Source organism: Oenanthe melanoleuca, chromosome 2 (genome assembly GCF_029582105.1).
Source record: "Oenanthe melanoleuca isolate GR-GAL-2019-014 chromosome 2, OMel1.0, whole genome shotgun sequence".
Classification (NCBI taxonomy): domain Eukaryota; kingdom Metazoa; phylum Chordata; class Aves; order Passeriformes; family Muscicapidae; genus Oenanthe; species Oenanthe melanoleuca.
Window position 1 is genome coordinate 13,652,591 of NC_079335.1, and position 22,989 is coordinate 13,675,579.

Sequence of the window (22,989 nt, forward strand, 5' to 3'; positions counted from 1 at the left end):
CTGTTAGCCAGAAAATCTTACTGGCTAAAGCTTGTCTTGTTTCAGTTCCAGTTTCCATAGCTTTCGGTAAAGTATGTGCTGTCTCTTTCTCTTTTGGAGTACTGGTGTTAACTGGAAATGTTGATTCTGGGAACAATGAATTCCTTCTTATCAAATGGAGTTTACAACTGAGTTTTTCAGAAAACTTCAAAGGTTTCTGAGTACTTGAAGGATCTGAATCATTGCCTCAAGCCTCCTGATGTCACAGAGATCAAGTTAGGAAAAAATTCAAGGCCAAAAATGGCAAGGGCAGGAATGGCTAAATAAAATTGTCATTTCTCAGTTCATAGCTCTTCAGCATTCCTTATGCTCATGCTGGTTTGCCTGTAGGTTGAAGTGACTGCAAAGCAGGTTGGGATGTAAATTTACACGGCAGTAGTTTGGGCCCCTAAACAAACCCTGAATTACAGTCATCTGAAAGGTAGGAATCTGATCTTACCCAGTTCAAATTGCTCATACAACATGAAACAGTCACAAATCCAACTGAATTACATGGTGTCAATCCACTTCAAAAGGGAACTAGAGAAGATAACATCATCTATCAGCAATAGGTGCCCAGGGAACCAGCACTCTTCAAATTCACAAGCTAACTTAATTACCTAGGCAGACAAGCCCTAACAGCAAAGAATATATGCCCTTCTTCACATTGAAATTGGAGATGTGTCTATTTAATTTTTTCTTTTATTTATGGCTGATAATTCTATACATCTTTTGTGACCTAATTTTCCACTTCCTTCACTGCAACCTTCAAATCCTATAATCCAAATCAAGTTCTGTTTTGATAGGAAAAGCTCCATATTTCCCTTCTCTGGACACAGTTTGATTTTCCTTTTTGTATATTAGCCCCATGTATGTGCCTCAGATTTACAAAACAAGCCAAAGACTCAACAAAAAAACAAAAAAATTAGGCAAATCCACTTACAAGATAAAACAAGCCATACAGTTAAAACAAAGAGAATCATGTGGGTATAAGCTTTCTCTTGACAACATTATTAGCTAAATACCTTTTCTCTTTTTTCAGTATATACTGGCATGAAAGTTACCCTGAAGTTTCTGAGTTACATGAGAGAAAAAGGATGGGGCAATAGCTGCAGAAGGTTTTCTCCTACTTTGGTCAAATCTGAGACATACTTTCCTGCTACCTGCACCACCACACTGCCTGCAGATTAACAGTTTTCTTTAAACCTCCATTTTCAAAATGTTTTCAACTCAGATCATCAGCTCCTACAATTAAAAGAGAGAGTTTCATTTCTAAGGGACAGCTGTAATAGCATGGTAGAATGCCAGATTGTTGCCTTCTTGCAGCTACTAATATGTTTTATTTCAAAGCCAATCGATCTTTTTGAGATTCCTCTTCCCCTTACTTTGACATAAATCTCTTAATGACGAGGTTCTGAGTGTTCTCTAAATGCAACATGTGGTGAACTCTAAGTCCCAAGCCTGAAGCCACAGTCTTCCCACTGTTTGTTGCTTGGGCTCAGTAAACATCACACTGATATATTGAGATGACTCAGTGAGGCAGTGTTCACCTGCCAGCACCGACTCACCGGTCGGGACTTGTGAATTTTTCCAGATATCAGACAGGCTGGAAGAGCAAAGCCATTTATAGACCTGGTGATTATAATGATGCATGGGAACAAAAATACTTTACAACAATAATAACATCCAGGACAGCAACACAAATAGTGAGGATAAAAACCAGGGAAAGATAAATACCTGTCTGGAAATATGACTACTAGTGAATCAATAAGTTGATGTCCTAGCAAAAGCACATCACTGCAGACTGAAAGCAACATAGTGTTGGTAGCCTTCAGTCTGTCCAATGCAAGCTGTCCTTTTTCTCCAGTCTTATGTATGGTTACAAGCTGCAGTGGACCATTTCTGTTAACTAGAGAGCTGTTTCTGCATCACTTTTATCTAATGACTGTTAAAATAAGCTAGTTGTATTCTTGTAAAATGGAATGGAATGAAGTACTTAACACCTGTAATTCTCAACACTTCAGATTTGTTAATGAAAGAAAAAAACCTTATTTTTTAGTTTCTTTTCCTATGACAGTTTGTAAACTATACTACAAATAATGAATACTTTAAGGCACTTAACTTTTAAAAAATAATTTCAGGCTGTGTCCCTTCTCTGTTATGGCATGTAATCACAAACGTGGTTCTTTTAAACACTGCTGAGAACAACTTTGTTGTAGCATAGACAAGTGTTTATTACAGGGTTTACTGCCTTGTCCTATGATTCTATGCTCTGCAAAAGCACATTTTAACTAATTCCCAAAGGCAAAGTGGCAACACTGTAAAACACTTGTGAAAACATTCAAACTGCAGTTTAAACCTTGTTAAAGTGCAGTTCTTCTTCAGAGAGTGACACAGAAAATGGCAGTGTGGGATCCTGTATTTATTGTGTATATGTGATTTCAGGATCAAACATGCTAAGTACATGTTTCTTCTAACATCCATAGCCAGCTCTACAGATTAGATAGTTGAAGCTTTTATGTTCATGTATGGTTAAGATGATGGTCTCCTTAGTAGCTGTCCCAACAGGTTATTATCATTGAAACAGATACACCTTGCCCCCCTTCCATTTAGCTGAATGAGCTTGAGGAGGACCTGTTTTCTACTCATCAAACTCCATCAGTTTTTTCACTGCTTAGGGATGAGAAATGTCTTTTCATCAGAGAAGTCAGCATATCTAATTCTGAATAAAAATATTTACACAAAACAGTTGTGTTGAAGAAGATCCCACTTCCTAACAACAGCACCATTTTCAGAAGAAGAATTTTAATGGCTTTGTAATTTGTTTTCTGGTCTGCTTAATTGCATAAAATATTTCTGTATCTAGAAAATCCTGATATTAACACTATAGTCCATATACATTAACCTGTTTAAATAGGCTTATGAATTATAGTTTTGTTTCCCTACAGATCCAGCTGTTGAGCATTTAAGGCTAGTACCAGCAATGAGAAGACCCAGCCCCAACCAAAGCCCATTGAAATTCAGTTAGCAGGGAGCTAACCACAGGGAGCTTGCTGTGTGTTTGCTGCTTTTCTTTCTGTTGTATCTGAGATGAAAACAATCAGCCTCACCAACCTCCCAGGATCCCCTGACTTGACACTGAAGCTGCTTCCAATCAGGAGACACATTGCCATGTCCAGCTCTTGGCCTTTGAGAGGATAAAAGTAGTTTACTTTAAACTTCTGCTTATGAACTTAATAACTTCTGCTGATGGAATTGCTGTAGCACTATGGTTGACACTTGAAGTTGGTCCCTGTATGGAGAATACCATACTCACACATAACTATCCTGACATGCTCAAAGATGTCCATGTCAGGAACAATCCTTCCCACTGCCTCACAATGAAAACCTGGGAATGTACAGGTAAAATTCACCTATTGGCTGTACCAGTGCTTTTCTCTGGGCAGCATGTTCATAAATATATTTAAGAATAAATGCTAAAGTACTAAAAAGTTCTGAAAATACTACAGGAAAATTTGCATCATTCGTTCCAGGTACAATACCAATCAAGTGGTGTCTACTACCCATCAAATACCAGCAATGCTCCCTCGGGTGGCAGGCTTTCTGTGCCAGTTTTCACATCACTTCCTACAGAGAACTTACCACTAATTCAAGTACCTTGAATTTTTATCCTGACAAGGGTAACCAACATCTGTTTCAATCTTAGGCTATGCTTGATGCACGTTCAAATGGCTATGGATTTGCAAGGAGGCACGTGTGAGGCTGTCCTTGAAGATTCTGGTTTCCAGACAGTGTAGCTGAATTTTTATGAAATAATATACAGGCTTTTTCCACCTAACTCTTGCCAATCCATCTCAGCCTTGTGACTCAAAGGGGTAAAACTGCACAGCCCAGTGCCAACAGGGGCCCCAGTTTCAAATGCTTCAAGAGCTGGTATATCCAGAGCTGAGGTTTTGGTCTGGCCTGTGAAAAGGGAGAGAAAACCATCTGTGAAATCTGGAGGCACATCAGGCTTGGCTTCTACCCCAGGATCCCACGGGCTTCCATAATCCTTTATAGCCATCTGCAGCTTGGGAAAAGAAATCCTTTCCCTGCACCTTTCCTCTGCTCCACACCTGGCACACTTCAGGCCTTCCATGGAGCCCTCGGAGCAATGCAAGGAAACATGAACAGCAGGGTTTGATCCTTATGGCTTTCGAAAAATGCCCTTTTTTAACTTAAACTTGGGAGGAAGGAGGAGCAGCCCCCTGAGCGGGGCTTCTGTGGGCAGGAGCACAGCGAAGCCAGGCTGTGGCTGGGAAATCACAGCGCGGGCCCGCTGTGAGGCCTATCCCCGGGCCGAGCCCCTCAGGCGCCGCGGGCCGGCGGCGCCGCAGCCTGGGCCAGAGGCGGGCGCCGTCCCTGCACCGCTGCCTCGGCAGGGAACGGCAGCGAACCGGGACCCTCCTGCTCCTGCTCCTTCTCCTCAGAGCCCCTGCCCTGGCATTGGGTCGCAGCAGCCCCGCTGCTGGGAGCCCCCGGGGAGCCCAGCCAAGGGAGCCGAGCCGCCCCTCCGGCCCCGCTGCAGAGCGCAGCGCAGGGCGGCACAGCCAGACAGCCAGACAGGGCAATTAAACCCTCCCCTGGCCAGCCCCTGACACTCCCTCCTGCATTTTCCAGTCTGTGGTTACGGCGCTCAAAGGGTTCCATTAAGTCACCAAGTTTTACAGGTTCCTTAAAAAAAAAAAAAAAAAAAGAAAATGAAAATGAAAAAAGGGGGGGTAGGGGGTGGGGGGAGGTGAGGGGGAGTGCGCGAGAGAAAAGTTTGGTCATGGCAGGGAATGTGTGATCAAAGCTGAGCCCAAGCTTCCTGTTACACCGGGACTATATATATATCGTGTCTTTAATGTTGGGAATGTAAGCAGCTGCTGGAGCCTGGCGCTGACTCTCTGCCTGATTCCCAGCGCGCTGAGGTTTCTTCCACCGACCACAATGAACAAGTTCCTGTGCTGCACGCTTGTGGTGAGTGCCTTCGCAGAGGTAGATGGGCTCTGGGATGCACTGCAGCTTCAGACATCAGGCTCGAGAGACACACGGCTTTTCTTCTGGGGCTTTTGTTTTGGGTTTGGGGTTTTTTGGGGGGTTGTTTGTTTGTTTGTGGGTCGCTTTGTCTCCTCTCCCTTTTCTTGGTAAACCCTTCTTGTTTCATCTCTCCAAACTTTCCTGGTGAGTTTGGAATGTGATGGACAAGTCCAGCTCCAGGGAGGCAGCAGGGATTTTCATCCCATTCTCAAGGTAGTGACATGATTTGCTTTTATTTTGCTGCTTTTTTTTATTTTTTCCCCTGACTTCCTCCCTCCTTTTGTAAGGCCTCATCATACTGGTCTGAAGCAAAACCCTGTATCAAGTAATGAATTTAGAAGCTGTAGGCTGGGATGTTTGTTTCTGATTTACAAAAGCTTTCTCCTTGCCTGCCTCTAATCTCTGCTGCAGTGGCACTCTTGGTATCTCAGGTACTGGGCTGGCTTTCTTAGCCAGGAAAACCACTGTGAACTCCACAAAAAAATCCCCACAAGTGTGTGGTTCTTGTCTTGGCTTAGAAAATTCAGCTTCATATGCAAGAAAGTGATGAATTAGAAGCTGTGTCAGTAGCTATTACAGAAGAAGTTGGGTTATTAAATCTGGTATAAGCCCCTGCTTTAATAAGTTTTTGTTTGCTTAGTGATTTAGTAAGATATTTCCAGATGGAAATTTAGAGATGTTACCAGTGCAGTAAATCTTTCAAAATGTTATTTAATCCATGTAGTCATATGGAATTGTGTATGAGTTCAGTTTAATTAAAACCTGCCTACAGACAGATCCTGTGTAACATCTATTTGGAGGCTCTTCATCTTTTGCATAAGGAAACTTTCAAAGAAAAACATTAAAAAATAATATTCAGAGTAGACTTTTGCTTTTGCCAGCACAGTAACTTGCTTCTGGGTTGTTTTGGTGAGTACAACGGCATTAATGTTGTGGCAGAGCATTAGAACTGAGATCCATTTATTCTGAAAGCTTTTTATAAATGCAACGAGATTTCCAGGATCTGATGAGTAATGCGTGTTTATTACTCTCTGTACAACTTTCTGAAAGAGCTTTTTGAGAAACAAACCCAAAGTAATTAATGGTGCAAGGGAAGCAAAATTTGTCAGGCTTGTGGTCGGCAGATTGAAACACAGGACAACTTTTTCATCCCATGTCTGATGTTGTGCTTGCTTTGCCAATATGAAATCACAGGAAGTTAATCTGGGAATTTCATCTATATCTGGTTATTAACCTAGCTTCTTATCTGTGGCTGTCATAAAATAATCACATCAGGATTTTGATTTTGATTAAATGCAATGTGCCTGTTTGTGCTCTCCCACAAAGTAATAGCATATGGTGAAGTTCAGGATAATCCTCTGGCAGATGAATCTTGGAGCTGAAATACATTGGTGACAGTACATACCAAAGAGATAATTATTCAACTGCATTATTATTATTATTATTATTATTATTATTATTATTATTAAATTTATTTAAAATTACTGTGAAATTTAACTAAAATTAGTGAAGTTTAAGTACTGTCAGATGTGCTAGAGCTCAGAAAAGTACCTTTAGTATCTGTTTTATAACTACCCTTTTAGGAGGCATAACTATGTTCAAAATTCTATGTGTTTGGTTCACATACCTGGGAACCTAGTTTGGAGACATTGTATCTAAAAAGATTTTTGGGGCATGATGTACTTTCAGCCTTGGCCTCTTTGCTAAAGTTTCAGAAAGGTTGTACCTGCGGTGGTGGTGCACTTATGTTTGTGCTGTTTGCTTGGAACACTAAAGCTGCTTACAAACTTTATGAAATTGGACTGAATGGAAAGAAATTCCCCAGAGCTGAATCTCATTACTTGTCACGTAACTATCTTGACCCTCATACTTGACCTTTCTCTATTTTGGATCTCTGGGCACATGTGACATTCTTTTTCTGGCCTGCCTTTTGGGTTTGCTGTGTGTAGGCAGCAGTGGCTTTGCAGCCTGTGAGGGTAGGAGTTATCTTTCTGTCTGACTTTCTTTCTGTCTGTCTGCATGTGTCTTGGTTAAAAATAAAACACTAAGGTTACCAGAAGAAATTTTAAAAGATATTGTCACAATTGAAGCAACACCCACTGTTCAAAATCTCATGGAAAACTTAATTTTGTTCCTTCTGTGAAAACACCTGTTTGCACATAGTACTAGACATACATTTTCTAGCTAGCAGTCAGCTGTTAGTAATTCTGTCAGTGCAAAGGCAGACTGTAGTTACAGTGGGAACACCCCAGGTTTAGGTTAGCTCTAAATCTTGCTGTCACTCTGGTGAATAACATTCCAAAATGTAAGACACATATTTTGAAGAGTATCTACCTAGTTTTCTCTGCTTTCTCTCTCTACATATTTCGAAGCAAATGTAACTCACATAAATGAAGACTTCCAATTTAGCACTTCTTTGATAAGATCCAAAACTGCTCTTGAGCTGGATTTTGTTTTCCTACCACTGAAAATGAAACAGTGTGTTAGACCCCTGAATTGCTTTGTGGATGACAACTAATGGTGCCTCAAAAACTCTCTACAGGACTTGAGTGTTTGACATACTTCTTTACTGACAGGGAAGTGAAGACAGTATTTCATAGCCTTGGTTTTGAATACGGGTCACTCAGGAGAGTCACCAGCTGAACTCCTTATGTGAAACAACAGCCTCGACTTTATAGTATCTTCCAAACAAAAGTTAGTCCTGTTATGTCCAAAGTGAGTGGATTACAATGAAGCAGTTTGTAGAATGGTGGAAGAGCTTTATAAGGTGAACTCAAACCAGTGAAGATGACTCCATGTTAGATTTCATTGTGAACCTGGCACTTGGCCGTGGTCTGCAGAAAGGTCCTTAGTCTGGGCAGTGCTCTCGTGGGCCTGCAGCAGCCCAGGGGTCAGCACTGCTGCAGAGCCCAAAGAGATTAAATCTGCTCATTGCATGGGCCTCCAGAACAGCAAGATGGGAGCTAGATGGGAGTAATTTCTCCCAGGATGACAAGTATTTCACAATGGTTATTTTCCATATATGGATTTGATCCAGCATGGCATTATCACATACTGGATCTGAGATACAAGTTATTGGTGAGAACGACCTTGATAATATCATCCAGTACTGTATATTGCCAGTGGGATTTCTCTGGGCCTGTGCATGATTTCAGTGAGGAATTCTGCCTAAGGGCTGAGGATATATGAGGGCCTCCTGCCTTTGCTTTGTCCAAATACTTTGTATAGAAGGCAAAACAGGAGAGTTGTGAGATTTTACTTTGAACCCAATGCAAACACTGGGAGCAATCTGACAGATGTCTTGAACGATTATTTATCACACGAGAAAATATGCTGTGGAATACTTGTGGAATGCAAAACAGAAACAGATTTATCTTTCTCAGCAAATTAAACATTCTCCTTTGGTCTACAACCCAAAACCACAAAGCCAAGCTATATAATAATATTTTCATATGCTGAAAAGCCACTCTCTTTTCTGCCACAAAGCAGTGATTTAAAGGATGATGCTTGAAGGATTTTTACTTCATGTGCTTTGTCTTCTAGTTCATTTTAATTCAACAAGAGAAATCAAGCAGCTCTTTGCCTTACATTTAAAGATGAAAGAAAAGGCCATGTATTTTTTATGCCCAAGATATGAAATGAAATTTTACAATCACATTATTTCTCTTTCAAAAGCATCTTCTGAGGAATCAAACAAATGGACTGCACAAGCCTTTTATGTTAGCATTGTATATGCTGACATAAGGATGGTATGGAGAAATATAGCTTCAGGCCTAATGTGCTGAGTGACACAATGAAAGAACTGCTGTCTAACCTTGGGTAATTCATCTTGAAGAAGTTCTCAGTATTTACTTGCGTCACACTGACTTACGGTATACTTGTATTTCAATACTTACAGTTCATCCCAATTCCTCACACTGAGACAGCCATCCTGAGAGTGGGGATTTTCCCCAGGGAGATGGAGGAAGAATTGAATTCTTTTTAGAAGTGAGCCCATGACACTAGAACTCAGTTTCATCCAATAGGTTGTTAAATGTAGTTAATGATATTAGGTTTTGTTCTGGTTTTCTTTTGCTGTAACAATTTTGTTATTGATAGGATTTCATACTCATAGAACAAAAAAACCTCTAACCTTTGGGAGGTTTTTTCTAATCGAGTATTTCACTAAGTCTAGAAAAACTGTTTGCAAATGAATCACACTAACAATTAATTTGTCAAGATGAAGAAGATACTGAGCATTATTTTCTTCTCTTAGTGCTGGCATATGAAGAATTGGCTGAGGGTTTAAAACTGAAAGAAACTGCCTGGATCTCTTCAGTCCATTTGCCATCTCTTCCAGGAAACCAAATGTCATATTTGCTTTCAGAAGGGTGTTGAGAGCTATATTTAAGACACATGGGTTTCTTACACCTGCTTCTCACTGAAAGGCTGTTCCCAATCTTCCACTGACAAGAGAATCCCCTTTTCATTTGCCAGCATTATCCTTTAATGAAGAAAGTTTTCTCTGAGTTCATTGGCTATCTGTACTGAATCCGTGGCTTCTCTTGAGACTTGCCAAGCTATTGAAAAAGTCCAGATCCTCTCCAAGAAGAAGCTCTCAATTTCCTTCTAAACATTCTCTGTACCACTTCCTAGTGAATTAACCTTTTTAAAACAAGGATGAACAGAACTTTACACAATCTTCTCAATGACAAAACCATTAATTTGGTCATGTGCAGCACTAATGGATGCCAGCTTTGGTTTTCTAAGGGTTATAGGATTAACATACTCATTGTCCCTACTTCTGATTCCAGTAGGCTGAAGCCAGACTTGTAATTTCTTCCTCCTTTCAAATTAGCATGGCATCTTTTCCAGCAAGAGCACAACAAGCCAGTGTCAGCATGATTATGGAAGAAATCTCGCTTTCTATGAAGATTTGGGGAGACCACTGTTCAGAACTGTTAAGTTCTGATCATGGCACTTTCCTGTGCTCAAATAGTGCTGTTTCTTACAGAAGACCTTCAGGTGCTTAGTATGTAGACCACATTTAAATATGGACATTCAGATCAATCAGAGGTTTTGTATAGCTATGAAACTGTCATCAAGTTGGTCATAGGATAATTTAGGAGAGGAAATGCCAGGAATGACATAAAATGCACTTAAATACCATTTTAATTTGTCATAGGAACATGGTTCTGAAGTGCCTCTCCTGATCATCCTTATTTTCTGTATTTTAGTTTGCACATCAGAGCAGCCCTGGTGTGCACAAAGTGGATTTACCAAAGCAAACTGAACGGATGAAAGTAAATCTAGAGATGGACCCCAGAGACACACCAGATGCACTGTAACCACTAATGCATGCTTGTCCATGAGAGCAGATTGAAGTCAGTCCAAAATATCCCCTCAGAATAATACATAATGTGGATGTCAGGTGCTCAGCACCATCTGTTTTGCTCTGCAAATCTTCTGTAACAGGTGAAGCAAATTCCTAATGTAAGCACAAACTCTGTGTGTATTAGGCCAGGAGAAAGGACAATTTAGTGATGTTCCCCTCCAGCTCACTCCGTGAACTGGAGGGCAAAAGAGTCTTTTCATTCTGTTTGTACCAAGTTGCTGCAGTAAAACTAGTGAAAATTACATTTCATTATCTCCCACCATTACTACTGAATTCTTGCAAAATATCTGAAAAATAGATTGACTTTACTTTGGCACTTGATGTAGGTTTAAAGATGACTTCTGATTTGCAGGTTGCATATCAGTATTCAGAATACTCAGGTGTCCTATGTGTTTTCAGCCTTCATAGAAGACAGTTTTGAAGATCTTTTTTCTTATTATCAAGCAACTTACAATAGTCTTGTGAAGTATGGTATTGGGGATTGAGGTCTAAAAATGTACTTAGCATCATACTAATGGCTAAAAAATGTCTAAAAAATAATCTAGAAAAAATGCCCTAAAAAGACCCATATGCTGTCTATGGCAGTGGTTGGTATCTAATGCATAGAAGAAATGGAAGAAAAGGACAGAAAAATATCACTGTTCTTGTGAATTCAGTTTTTGATTTGGGATTTCTTGATCAAACAGTGATGTTTATGTTTAATAGTCCTTTATTATTTTCATCCATTAGTATGTCAGGTATCATCTTGAACTCAACTGTTTGCAATGTCCTTGAGCAGTGAGTTGCACAGCTCACTGTGCTGAAAGACTCATAGTAGTCTAACAGTAGTAATGGTAATCTAGCTCTGTATTGAAAATTATGTATAAAATGCTCAGGTAAAATTCTGAGATATTCATTGCATTTATATCTTTTGTTTGACTGAAGAATCTTTTTGTCATAATATTTTATTAAATAAAATAGTTGGATCCTGCATCCATGTGGCTCAGCCACTGATCAATAGATTACTGCAGCTATGTAATGTGTGTTTCTGGGAAAAAAAGGGAAACAAGTATGATGTGTTTTGCTTTTAAAAGCATGAAGAAAAAAATCAACTTGGAGAACTGTTCTTTTTGTCATGCTGATTTATTAATCTGATTATTATGGGGTTTGGTTACACTCATTTAGATTAATAATATTCTAGTTGCAATTATTAGTTCATAGTTATTGGTTCTTCCAAGGACAAAACTCTGTATGTCTCACACACATATGGTTCAAGTATTGTTTTCTCAATTTTAAAAATCAATTCCTCTCAAATCGTGTTGAAATGTTTTCAATTTTTATTGGCTCGTTTCCCACAGCTGTAGGTTCTTCAGGAAGCAAGTGCCTCCATTTTTCCCTACAAACCCCTATGCTTTCATACCCTGATTATTGAAATCTAATTAATTTTAATGCTGAATCATCCCCTGCAGCAAAACTCTTTACTTGTCTCATACATGGTTTCCAATGTAAATAGTTGAGTAAGGAAAATAGATAAAATCTTGTTATTCTTGCTCCTACATGTTGCAGAGTAGTGTTAACGTTATGAAATGATTCATCTACCTGTTCATTATGTGAAAATGTGTCACCAAGGGCAGAGGCAAACCCAGAGGAGCAGATTCTACTGCAGTGCCAGCTCTGGATTTGTGGGAAGCTGTGCAATGCAGAGCAGGAATAGTGGTGTTTCTCCACGAGGACATGCTGCCCATATGACTGGTTGCTGTCTCTTAATAATTTTCAGTGTCAGATTTTCATCTCTGTTGGGAATTGTCTTGGGTTTTCACAGACATCTGAGTGAAGTATGTGTTGATGCTTGTCTTTGTAGTGCCTGTGCCACATGATGTATTCAGATCTGTCCTGTGAAGGGAATGCTTTTATCCATGCAAGTCTTGGACACTGGGATGCTGCATTATCTATTACTGAATTAAAACCATAGAAGAAAACTTTACTCTTCTCATGAACAATTAATGAGATTACTAGGACTTCCTTATTACTAGAGTCATAGCTGTAGATTTACCAAGGGTGGGGGCATTTTTCCTCAATGTAAAGCCACTCACTATTAAAAAATGTGCTGCGCCCTCTTTGTTAAATAGATCGCATGAAACATATCCAGTCATTTAAGGAAAATGGAGTTGTTCATCAAACTTCAAAGACTAATAAGGAATTTCTCACAATGAAGGGTATTGTGCATTGAGACCACAAGAAAAGTGAGATCTCCATCTCTAGAAATGGGATAAGTTATCAGACTTAGTCAAGGGTAGCTACAAGAGGCTGTAGAGAATATCCATACTATCTGCATTTCATTCCTCAGCCTAAGTATAGCTGTATGAAAAGTGACATAGACATGCAACAGGAGAATGCATTTAAGAGTTTTTGCTTAATGAGTCAGAGTTCCTAAGTTAAGCATCTCATATCACTTGCTGTTTACTGTGAACAGTGTTAATGCAGATGAAGTTTTAAATTGTCCTTTCCAAACTTAATAAGACTATGGTTTTAGAAGTGCCATGATGTGGCAAAAGTGAGGCCATTAAATGAAGCATCTTAAGAAAAAAAGTTAATTCCACTTATACTTTGGGGACATTTTTAAAAGAGGAAATATATTTTTGAAATTGAATTGGCAACGGAATACAGTGAATACAGCTGACGGGGGTTAAAATAGCAACAAAGTCAATTAGATCTATAATTTTATTGGATACAGAAAAAAAGTCAGATCCAGTTTACTTCATCTTTATAAAATGTACACGTTTTGGAAGAGAAGCCATGCAGCCATGCATACAGGGCTGGGACAGAGCTGGGTTACCAGTGAGGAGAGCGAGCTGTTGGCAGAACCTATGCGGATCAGGGTGGTTCTCGAGAGTCATTTTTGTGGTAGACTGGTGGAATCACAGAACCAAATGTTCAATTATAAGGCCAAAACGAAGTGATCTGGAGGTTGTCTCTGCAGCAGGGCAGGGTGTCTCACATCGCTAGTCCCCAATCACACCAGCAAAGCAGATTGTTCTAGGAAGCAGGGGGGGCTGTAGCTGTCATGGCATGTGCTGCTACTGAACCAGCTTTTCACCACAGCTGTGAGCCTGTGGTTTTAGGCAGGAAATGAAAGCATTGTCCTTGGTCTCTTCCAGGTCATGCAATTAAGTCTTTAATGTGCCCTTCCCAACCTGTGTCATTCTTACCTCTATCTCAAGTTGTGTCTTCACCTTTGATGTAGCTGCCACATTACATCCCAAAAGCTTCTGTGTATCAGTGCAAAATTAAATGGAAGGCAATTAAAAAGTAACCCTATTGTTCTAGCCATTAATTTCTGGTAGAAAATAATGTAAGATAAAGTGTAAGGAATCACCTTTAAAGGTATCTGTGGTGAGGGTGCAGTACTCTGGTCAAATTCATATGCTCAGGCACGATTTCTTTTGCATCTGAAGCACTCAATACTTAAGAACACAAAGGTGCGTAATCTCCACCTTTGCTGTGCATTGCACAAATTCTCTGGTGCCAGACAGTAAAAGGTCATTGCCCAGTGATATTAAGAGGGTGTAAATCGGAGAAGAATAGGATCTACATTTATGGAAGGAATAATTTAGGTCAGGAAGATTTGCTAGATAAGATCCTAAAACTTCCCCATTCGAAGATAGACATGGGAGAGTCTGGAAGCTGGTCAGTATCTCGGAAGTTTCTAATGCAAATATTTGTTTGAAGATAGTGACATAAGTAGACTCATAAACTCATTAAAGTGCAGGTTTTCTTGTGATCATGGTGCTCCCCGGAACTAAAAGGAAGTGATGTTTTATTTTTCTGTTGCTAGCTCTTGGACATTTCTGTCAAGTGGACCATCCAGGATGACTCTCCCCCCAAGTATCTCCACTACGACCCGGGGACATCTCGGCAGCTGCTGTGTGACCAGTGTCCCCCCGGCAGCTACGTGAAGCGGCACTGCAGCGCCAGCAGCCCGACGCAGTGCGCTCCGTGCCCGGCTCAGTACTACGCCGACGAGTGGAACAGCAACGAGGAGTGCCAGTACTGCAGCACCGTCTGCAAGGAGCTGCAGTTCGTCCGGCAGGAGTGCTCCAGCACACAGAACCGCGTCTGCGAGTGCGTCCCGGGCAGGTACCTGGAGCTCGAGTTCTGCTTGAGGCACACGGAGTGTCCGCCCGGCTTCGGTGTTGCCCAGGCAGGTGGGTCGCGCTCCTCCCTCCATACGACAGGCGTAATCAGAGCTCCGCCGCACGTCCACGACTCGTGGCAATTACAAGATTAGGAAAGAGGCTTGTCCAGATGAAATTGCAGGACAGTAAATTGTAAAGCCAATTGAACCTGTTCTAATCTTCATCTTTTGGATTCTAGCCAAAGGAAGGTTTCTCAGTGGAATACTCTGCTCCTGCTGTAATATATAACTTAATGGCAGTAGCAAATGTAGCAAATTGCAGTCTAATGAGAAACATGATGGATTGCCTCTTTTAAAGGAACATTATCTGGAATGTAGTATTTGTGCGTGTGATAAATAATAATGTTTTTCATTTTGAAATCTGCTGCTTCAAATAACTGTATATCTTGACAAACACCAGGAGCACTATATGGTTCACACCAAGTATATAATTATAACAACATTAATATAGCTCTAGCATCACTGCAATATGTGGAAATAATTAATTTTCAGCATCCTAAGTGGAATTCTTAGGAAAACTGTTACTATTATCAAGCAAACAACCATTTCTTTGTCAAGCAGGCTGGCATAGTGCTGAAAGTCTGGTGGCAATATAGTGCAAAGCAGCACTTTTCAGTGGAGTGTATTCTTGATTTAAGACAACATAAATTGTTAAACTAATAATTCATTCTTCCCTCAAAACAAAATCCATCATTTATTATTTGGCAAATGCCATGGCCCAGTATAGCTCCAGCATTTAACACAGCCTGAAAGGATTGTAAACTGTCGTGGTGCCAGGGCTTGATAACTGCATGGAGAAGAGCACTGAGGAAGGGAATGCAGAAAATCAAAGTGTCTCAGACACCTGCAGGCAATCAGACTACAGAATGATTTCCCTAGGAATGACCTACCTGCAGTGAGAAACACTAGGGCTGGCCTGTACATTTTAGAGCTGATCAGAGTGCCAGACTGGGAGTCATTTTCTGGGTTATGAACCCTCACTGGAGAGCAACTTTGACGTAAGGAGAAATATCGCTGCTGTAGCTGCTCTCTAGTCCTTGAGTAATTGGTTGATGACGCTTTACTCTGATGCCCTTCTGCTGTTAAGCATTTCCACTGGCAGCTACCACATTTCCATATTGTAAACCTTCATTAACCTAAACCATTATACCCAGGGGCTTGGGTTAATGAGGTTCCACTGCATCTCGGCAGCAAATCAAAAGGGGCCAGTAACAAAGTCCTCAGAAGGACTTTGGGAGGTGAACAAAGTATAAATTGTCTGAGCAGCCAGCCTGCTGCATCCCTATGAGCATGGTGAAACATGGCAGACAGAAAAATTTCAATAATTCGGTCCAGAATGAAGCAAACCTTTAAAGAAGACAAAAAGTTGGATTTTGTAATATCTTGAAAAGTTGGTTTCCAGAAAACCATCAGATTGCAGCAGCTAAACCCAAGCAGACCTCAAAAAAGAATGACAACATTGTAAAAATAATTGCATCCCCCTGTGTCAATAGTCAGTTTTTGAGGCAACAAAGAATTTAATAAGCATGTACTGCACTGTGTTACTGCTTTTTGCCATATGATAGCCTTGAACTTTGTAATGATGCAAATTCAGGTGAAATGAGACCTAAGAGCAGAAAAATATGTTTCCACTCCCACACAGGAAGATGGTGAGGTCCAGTGCCTCATTTAAGGCTTAAAGCATTAGGAATCAGTTTCCCCAGTGCCCGTTGCTCATGATCACCCTGGGATATCACCTTGCTTTTGTAATCCCTTTTTGTGAGTGCAGATTAGGCTTTGTTCCTTTCTGCCACGGCTGGCCCTGCAGGAGGCAGGGTTTATAGCAGCACTGTACTGAGAAAGCAGCACTGTACTGGGAAAGCAGCACTGCTGCGAGGCTGCTCTGGCTCTCGCTGGCGGCTGCCGTTTCCCTGGGAAGAATGGGGGATTCCAGGAGAGCTGGAGGGAGTGGCAGAAGGACAGACAGCGGCAATTTGCAACTCGAACAAGAGAGGAGAAATAAAGAGTGAAGAAGCTGGCAGAGCTGGAGGGTGATTCCATGCTCAGTCCTGAGAACACTGATGGATTACCTGGTAGATTCCTCCCTTGTGCTGCAAAGATTATGCAGCAAGCTCTGAGCAGAACGATGCACCATTTGCAGAAACACTCCTTTCTTCCACTTCCTTGCTGCCAGGACACAACAGCACCTGTCTGTAGCATGGAAAGTTGCTAAAATGCAGCTGTGTCAGGACAGCTGATTGCTGCCTGTGAAGTGCAGGTGCTGGCTGGAGCTTTGTCCAGCCCAGAGCTGCAGGCAGTGCCCAAGAGCAATGCTGTGGCTGAAGAAACACAGGATTTGGGATGGCATATGTTGGCTCATACAGGGTCTCTAGCAACTATAATCTCCTTTGTTTTCACTGGTTGTCTGATGAAGTGCTAGGTCAGGTCGTATGCAAGAACGATTCTTGATTTCACAGCTGATTGAGAACTTGGGATGCATACTCTTTTTCTCTAAGGATTTCCCGAAATAAATAAAAACTTATTTAAAAACTAACATTAAAATAAGTATCCATATGTAAATACTTTAAAAATGCACTAGATGGAGGTATTTTCTTATTCAAATATAGTTTCTAGTTTTTTCAAATAAATTTTAAGCATGTGCTTAAGTTCATGTTCAATATTGCAGTATTAGATACCAGACTTCAGGCACTTGTTAAATGTTGGATGAATAAGGATGAATTAGGAGTGAATATACAGCAGTTATTGAAGCTGTTACTTGCCTGCCACTGGTGGTTAGACTGCATAGTTTCAAATTTCATGGATTCATTTTCTTACTTTTTGTAAATGTGCTAGAACCATATGTTGTCATTCTGTTGTTGTATCATATATTTAGTTCTGAAGTAAAACTATGCATTATAAATCAACAAGCAAAACATGTTTGTCTATTAAATTTTTTTTGTATATTGGAAACTGCTTTCTTTGCTTTTAGTAACACTTTATTCAAGCCCTGAAAAGAATTTCAAAATTGTTGTCTTTAGTTTATATTTAAGTGGATTGTATTTTTATCTAGAACTGTAGTAACCCATTCAAGTAAGGTTTTGGGCAATTATTGCAGAGTGAAATAAAGAACACTTTTTTTTGCCATTTGATTACAGAATATTTGTATAGTTGAAGGATGAAGATCAGACATAGTGTAATGTCTGAATAGACTCAAATAATCGAGGTTTTAAATATATTACTTTACTGATCTAATCAGTAATCACTGATTTTAAACTTGGTAGCAAGCATAGGGTACTATTTACTGTATTACATCAGCAGGAACATCCTTCTCCTAAGGCATCTTATGTCTCTTTTTTTTCTAAGTGATTCTTTAATAGATCACAGATGCAAAAAGCAGAAGCATGACAGTTTAGAGAAGAATGTTTTCCTTGCTTTCTGTATTCTTTTTAATTTTTTTTTCCACAGTTGAGATTATATGTAATTGGATGCATTGTTTTCCTGTTTCCACAGGTACCCCTGAGAGTGACACTGTATGCGAGAGATGTCCAGAGGGATTTTTCTCAAATGAAACCTCCTCCAAGGCAGCCTGTCTTAAGCACACAAACTGTAGTGCCCTGGGTTTCAAAATAGCTTTGAAAGGAAATGAGGTTCATGACAACATCTGTCAGGAAGGTACAGATATGACACCTCAAAAATGTGGAATAGGTGTGTATCACATTATGGAAGAGTTCTCTGAAAACATACCTTTAGTTATCATTAAAATTAATTTACCAAAATCCAGGATACAAATATCTAGCTTGTTAACTCTCTGCCTGCTATGTTGATGGCCATAGTAGAACTTTAATTATTGTGGCTCAGACCAAAAATAACACAAACACAAAGAGAAACAGCACTATGAAGACAACTTCTTAGTGTGTTTTTTAAACACTTTTTCTTATCATTCTTGCTGCTTGGTTGGTTTCTGTTTGTTTTTTTCTGAGACAGGCAAGGTAAGAGGTCAGAACAATTGAAATATTCTCTTTCTCATTTCAGATGTAACTCTGTGTGAGGAGGCTATGTTCAGGTTTGCTGTTCCTACTCATCTTACACCTAACTGGCTGAACATACTAGCTGACAGCTTGCCTGGGACAAAGGTTAGCACAGAAAATATTGAAAGGATTAAACAAAGGCACAGCCCTCAAGAGCAGACCTTCCAGCTTTTGAAACTATGGAAGCAGCAAAACAAAGAACAGGATATGGTCAAGAAGATTATCCAAGGTATCTTATTGTGATAGCATGTGCATTACAAATAACCTTCTGAATGGCATTTTAAAAATTGCTTGGATCAGAGACCCCCTGGGGATGTGTTGTGCTTGGAGAAGGGCCTGCAGGCTTTCACTGAGATTCATTGATGGAGTAAACATAGAGAAGTCCAGGGGAAGCAAGAACAGAATTCCACTTCTCCAGATCAGTCAAGGACTGAATTCTTCCCTGACTTGTAGCCCACTTTGGAGCGTGTGTTGTGCTGTGAGCAAGGTCCCCTTTTGAGACTGCACAACATACAAAGAATTTTGATCAAGTGAAGAGCGTTTGTAATATCTGAGCAACCAAGGTTAGAGGGAGCTGGTTCCCTGCAGCTGAGAGTGCAGTTTGTCTTCTGTAAAGTAGATAAAGTCCAATATTTTGGACTGGGACATTTATCCGCAGGGTGGGAGCATATGGGAGTGAGGAATACATCGACAGGCTTTCCCTTCTTTTTCCCTTCTGGTACCTCTTTGTCATGCTGATTCATTGCTTTGTTTGTGCTGTCTACAAAGACATGTTTCAAAGATGAAATAGTGCTGCAGTATTAATATCAAGGTTTTTTACCACAGTCAGGCCAACTCTTTTCATCTAAGCCACCATCTAAAACCACATTTAAATGACATTTTGTCCACTCAGAATAGATTTGAAAAATGCTGCAGAATTTTATACCCCTCTGCTATTTAGTATGTATGCTTTTGTCAGTCTGTGAAGTGTCTAGAGTAAATCAAAATTCAAAATTACTATTTTAACAAAGCTTGCCTAGGCATTTATGAAGAGAACAAGCTAAATTTTCATTCACTGGAACCAAATACTGGAAGTCCTATCAGATACACACAACATTTTACAGGATAGATGGGCCCAAAAAAGCAAAGATAAGAGAATTATTTGAAGCAAAGGAATTTGGAAAGCAAATTGGAATTTTGGAAGGTTTTTTTCAGGCTGCAGTAAAGTTGTAATGTTCTGTACTTTATTCTCTTTTTGCTTTCTGTAGATATCGATCTTTGTGAAAGCAGTGTCTTAAAGCATGTTGGCCACCTGAACCTCACCTTTGAACATCTCAACGTGCTGATGGCAAGCTTACCAGGAAAGAAAGTGGGAAAAGAAGATGTTGAGCGCACAATGAAACTATGTCAACCCACAGAGCAAGTTCTGAAGCTTCTCAATCTGTGGAGAATAAAGAATGGTGACCAAGACACCATTAAGGGTTTAATGTATGGACTGAAGCACTTGAAAATGTACCACTTTCCAAAACGAGCCATCCAGAGCCTGAAGAAGGTGATTAAGTTTCTTCACAGATTTACAATGTATAGATTATACCAGAAACTCTTTTTAGAAATGGTAGGGAACCAACTGAAATCTGTGAAAGTAAGATGTGTCTAACTCAAGATACGTTTCTTTCTCCACTGACTATTTTTCCCTAATTACTGCTAGCAGTAATTAAACTGGAACATTATTTCACCACATTTTGATTTACTATTTATAGAAATGCCTGACTGGAATAGTTCTAAGTCTCCTGCCGTGGTTTTAAAGGTGTTTTTTGCTGGTTTTTTTTTTTTTTCTTTTGTTTTGTTTTTGTTTTTTCCTTTAATAAAAATCACTTTTGTAAAAGCTATTAACCCAATGGTAACACTAAGAGCCTGATTCTGCATTTTTGCACATTCAGAGTCGAAAAGTCCCACTATAGTCACTAGAGGAGAAAGGAATGCCAGACCAGGCTCTACTCCAGTATTTGCTATTTATATTCTTCAAGGAATAAACCTTTTTGTTGTACATATTTATTAAATTAAATGGAAATTGTTTGAGACTGAATTTTAGGAAGAGAATTGGAAAGCACACTGTATATTTTCTAGTTAAACAAAAATGATTCCATATATTTTTCTGGCAAAATTTTGTAGCATGCCCTAAGAGTTATTAATTTCTTTACATTTTGTATTTAAAAAATGTATTATTGCTTAGTATTATTTGTATAAGTTGTGGTATCTTTTGGTAAGGATGTTTTAATTTATCCAATGAGTTTAACTCAAATATGGTGAAAATATAGCTCAAGTGACCTGAATATTTATATATTCTGTGAAGAAGTGAATGTACCATATTTAAGAAGCTGGATTTTTATATAGAATTTCATAATCTTATTTTATAAAGCAATTAAATTTTTCAGTTTACTTTTTGACTGGTGTTTTACTCTTGACTCTAAAGCAGGAACTAATTACAAAGACAGACTGGATTTTTGCACTTTATCTTGGGCTTGGGTCTCTGCTACTCCCTGTCTGGTCTAGTAGTTAATATGTGAACCAAGTAAATATCGATTAGCACTGGATTTTCATGGTCACTGCAAAGGTGGAGAAGAAGCTAAAAAAGTTGTAATGGTTCCAGCCTAAGAGGCCCAGGTGGTTCTGATACGACCAACTACAACTCCATAGACACATTTGGCCCAGCACCACTCTTGGCCTGGTGATGTTCTTGGAGAGCTCACAGCCTTTGCCCTAACCACAGCTTATAATTTAATGGAGGAAAGACGATGCATGGGCCTGACAGGCTTGGAAAGCCTCACATATTGCCACTGTGTTTAAAAGAAGGGAGCACGGAGAGGTCATATAAAAAATAGTTATTTACATTTCCCTCAGCTGCAGAATGAGGCACCTACAAAGCCCTGAGCCCCATAAAAACAGAACAGGGGGTGGATGCACAGTGTCATTATCAAAAGCTCACAATTTTAAGGACCAGTGGTCATTCACAATGCAAGCCAAAGGCTTTGGTGGCTTCAGAGAAAGACTATACTCCTGGGGTTTTTTCTTTAAACCATGTGAACAGAGCTTGAATATTCAACATATTGTTTTCCATTGTGTCAGTTAAGAAAATCCGTAAGCTTTTTTAGCCTTGTATGACAAATATTCTCCTATTCTTCTTAAGCAAAGCACAAGAAAGAGATTTCTGGTTGATAAGATAGGTGCTCATCAGAATTGCTCTCCATATAGCAAATACAAATGGGACATACTGATTTAAAATACTTGGGATTCATTTTTCACTGAATTCTCACATCACTTTTTTATCAAAAGGAATAAACTCCCTTTTAAATTTCAGATGCTATTAGCATCTCATTTATTGATGTAGCTGAGAAATGGTGCTGAACATGAAAAAAAATCCTAGTTTTGTGTTGATTCATTTGGGATAATTTGCATACTTCTACAACAGAAATTGGTTTTACCTGTAATTAAAAGATTATAACAACAGACTCAAATTTGCAAAATAGATACCAGATGTTTCCATGAGTCTGACAGGTGTGGAGGTTTGGGGTGTTCTAGTGAGAATAGGTGTTAAAGTGAGAATAATGATCTTACTGGCAACAAAATGAAAATTACACACATCTTGTAAACAATATCGTCTTAATCCTTTCTCCATATACAACAATTTTGTAATTGATAGTATAGTTATAGTATCAAGTAGCACTATAATTTAAAAATTTTTCACAGTGATAGAGCCCTCTAGAGGAAAGCACAATTGCTTCTTAGTGCATGGATTTTAATTTATACATTTATACTTTCATTGTTCAAGTGGACAAATGTAACTCTTATTGTAAACAATGCAGTGTTTGTGGTCCTTCAGGAATGACAATAGTGAAGAAGTGCTTGGAGCCAGAGCTACAGATTTAAGTTGTAACTACCATGTAAACATGTTATGCTTCACCACAGTAGAGTATGGCCTGGACTGGATCTCCTGGGAAAATTGAGCATTGAACTATAACCTGTGCCTTTCAAAAAAAGATTTTTCCCCCCTAAATTCAAGGTTACATGTGCTTAATGAATTATACCTCTTAAAGCTGATTCAGTTAATCAGTTGCCCATGCTCAGGTAGACCCTTCTCAGCCAGTTTGTGCCTCATTTGTCAATTCAGCTTCACTCAGCTGGAATGACTCGAACACATCCTGGGCAGGTGACATTTAAACTATATTCCCTTCCCCGGCCCAAAATAGCCAAGACAAACAAAAGCAAGACCCAGGATAATGAGGGAGAGGGTGAGGCAAACAGAAAGTGGGAGGAATGCTTGGAAAAATTGTGGGTTTGGGGGTGGTAGCTTGTTTTATAAGGAAGGCTGCAGGAGG

The 22,989-nt window shown here is 39.7% G+C and overlaps 1 protein-coding gene across 1 annotated transcript; it reads left to right on the plus strand.

The window, feature by feature from the left end:
- Window positions 1-4,572: 4,572 nt before the first annotated feature.
- TNFRSF11B (TNF receptor superfamily member 11b) lies at window positions 4,573-21,060 on the plus strand. Its single transcript, XM_056483372.1, has 5 exons — window positions 4,573-5,019; window positions 14,268-14,637; window positions 18,117-18,311; window positions 18,639-18,863; window positions 19,882-21,060. Exons 1-5 carry the CDS (start codon window positions 4,990-4,992, stop codon window positions 20,268-20,270), a joined length of 1,209 nt encoding a protein of 402 aa, XP_056339347.1. The 5' UTR covers window positions 4,573-4,989; the 3' UTR covers window positions 20,271-21,060.
- Window positions 21,061-22,989: the final 1,929 nt, after the last annotated feature.

Bases quoted from the DNA above. Each gene is read 5' to 3' on its own strand.
- TNFRSF11B (XM_056483372.1), top strand. From the start codon at position 4,990: ATGAACAAGTTCCTGTGCTGCACGCTTGTG. The intron at 5,020-14,267 runs GTGAGTGCCTTC...TTCTGTTGCTAG, and splicing joins TCCTGTGCTGCACGCTTGTG to CTCTTGGACATTTCTGTCAA. The intron at 18,864-19,881 runs GTATCTTATTGT...TGCTTTCTGTAG, and splicing joins GGTCAAGAAGATTATCCAAG to ATATCGATCTTTGTGAAAGC.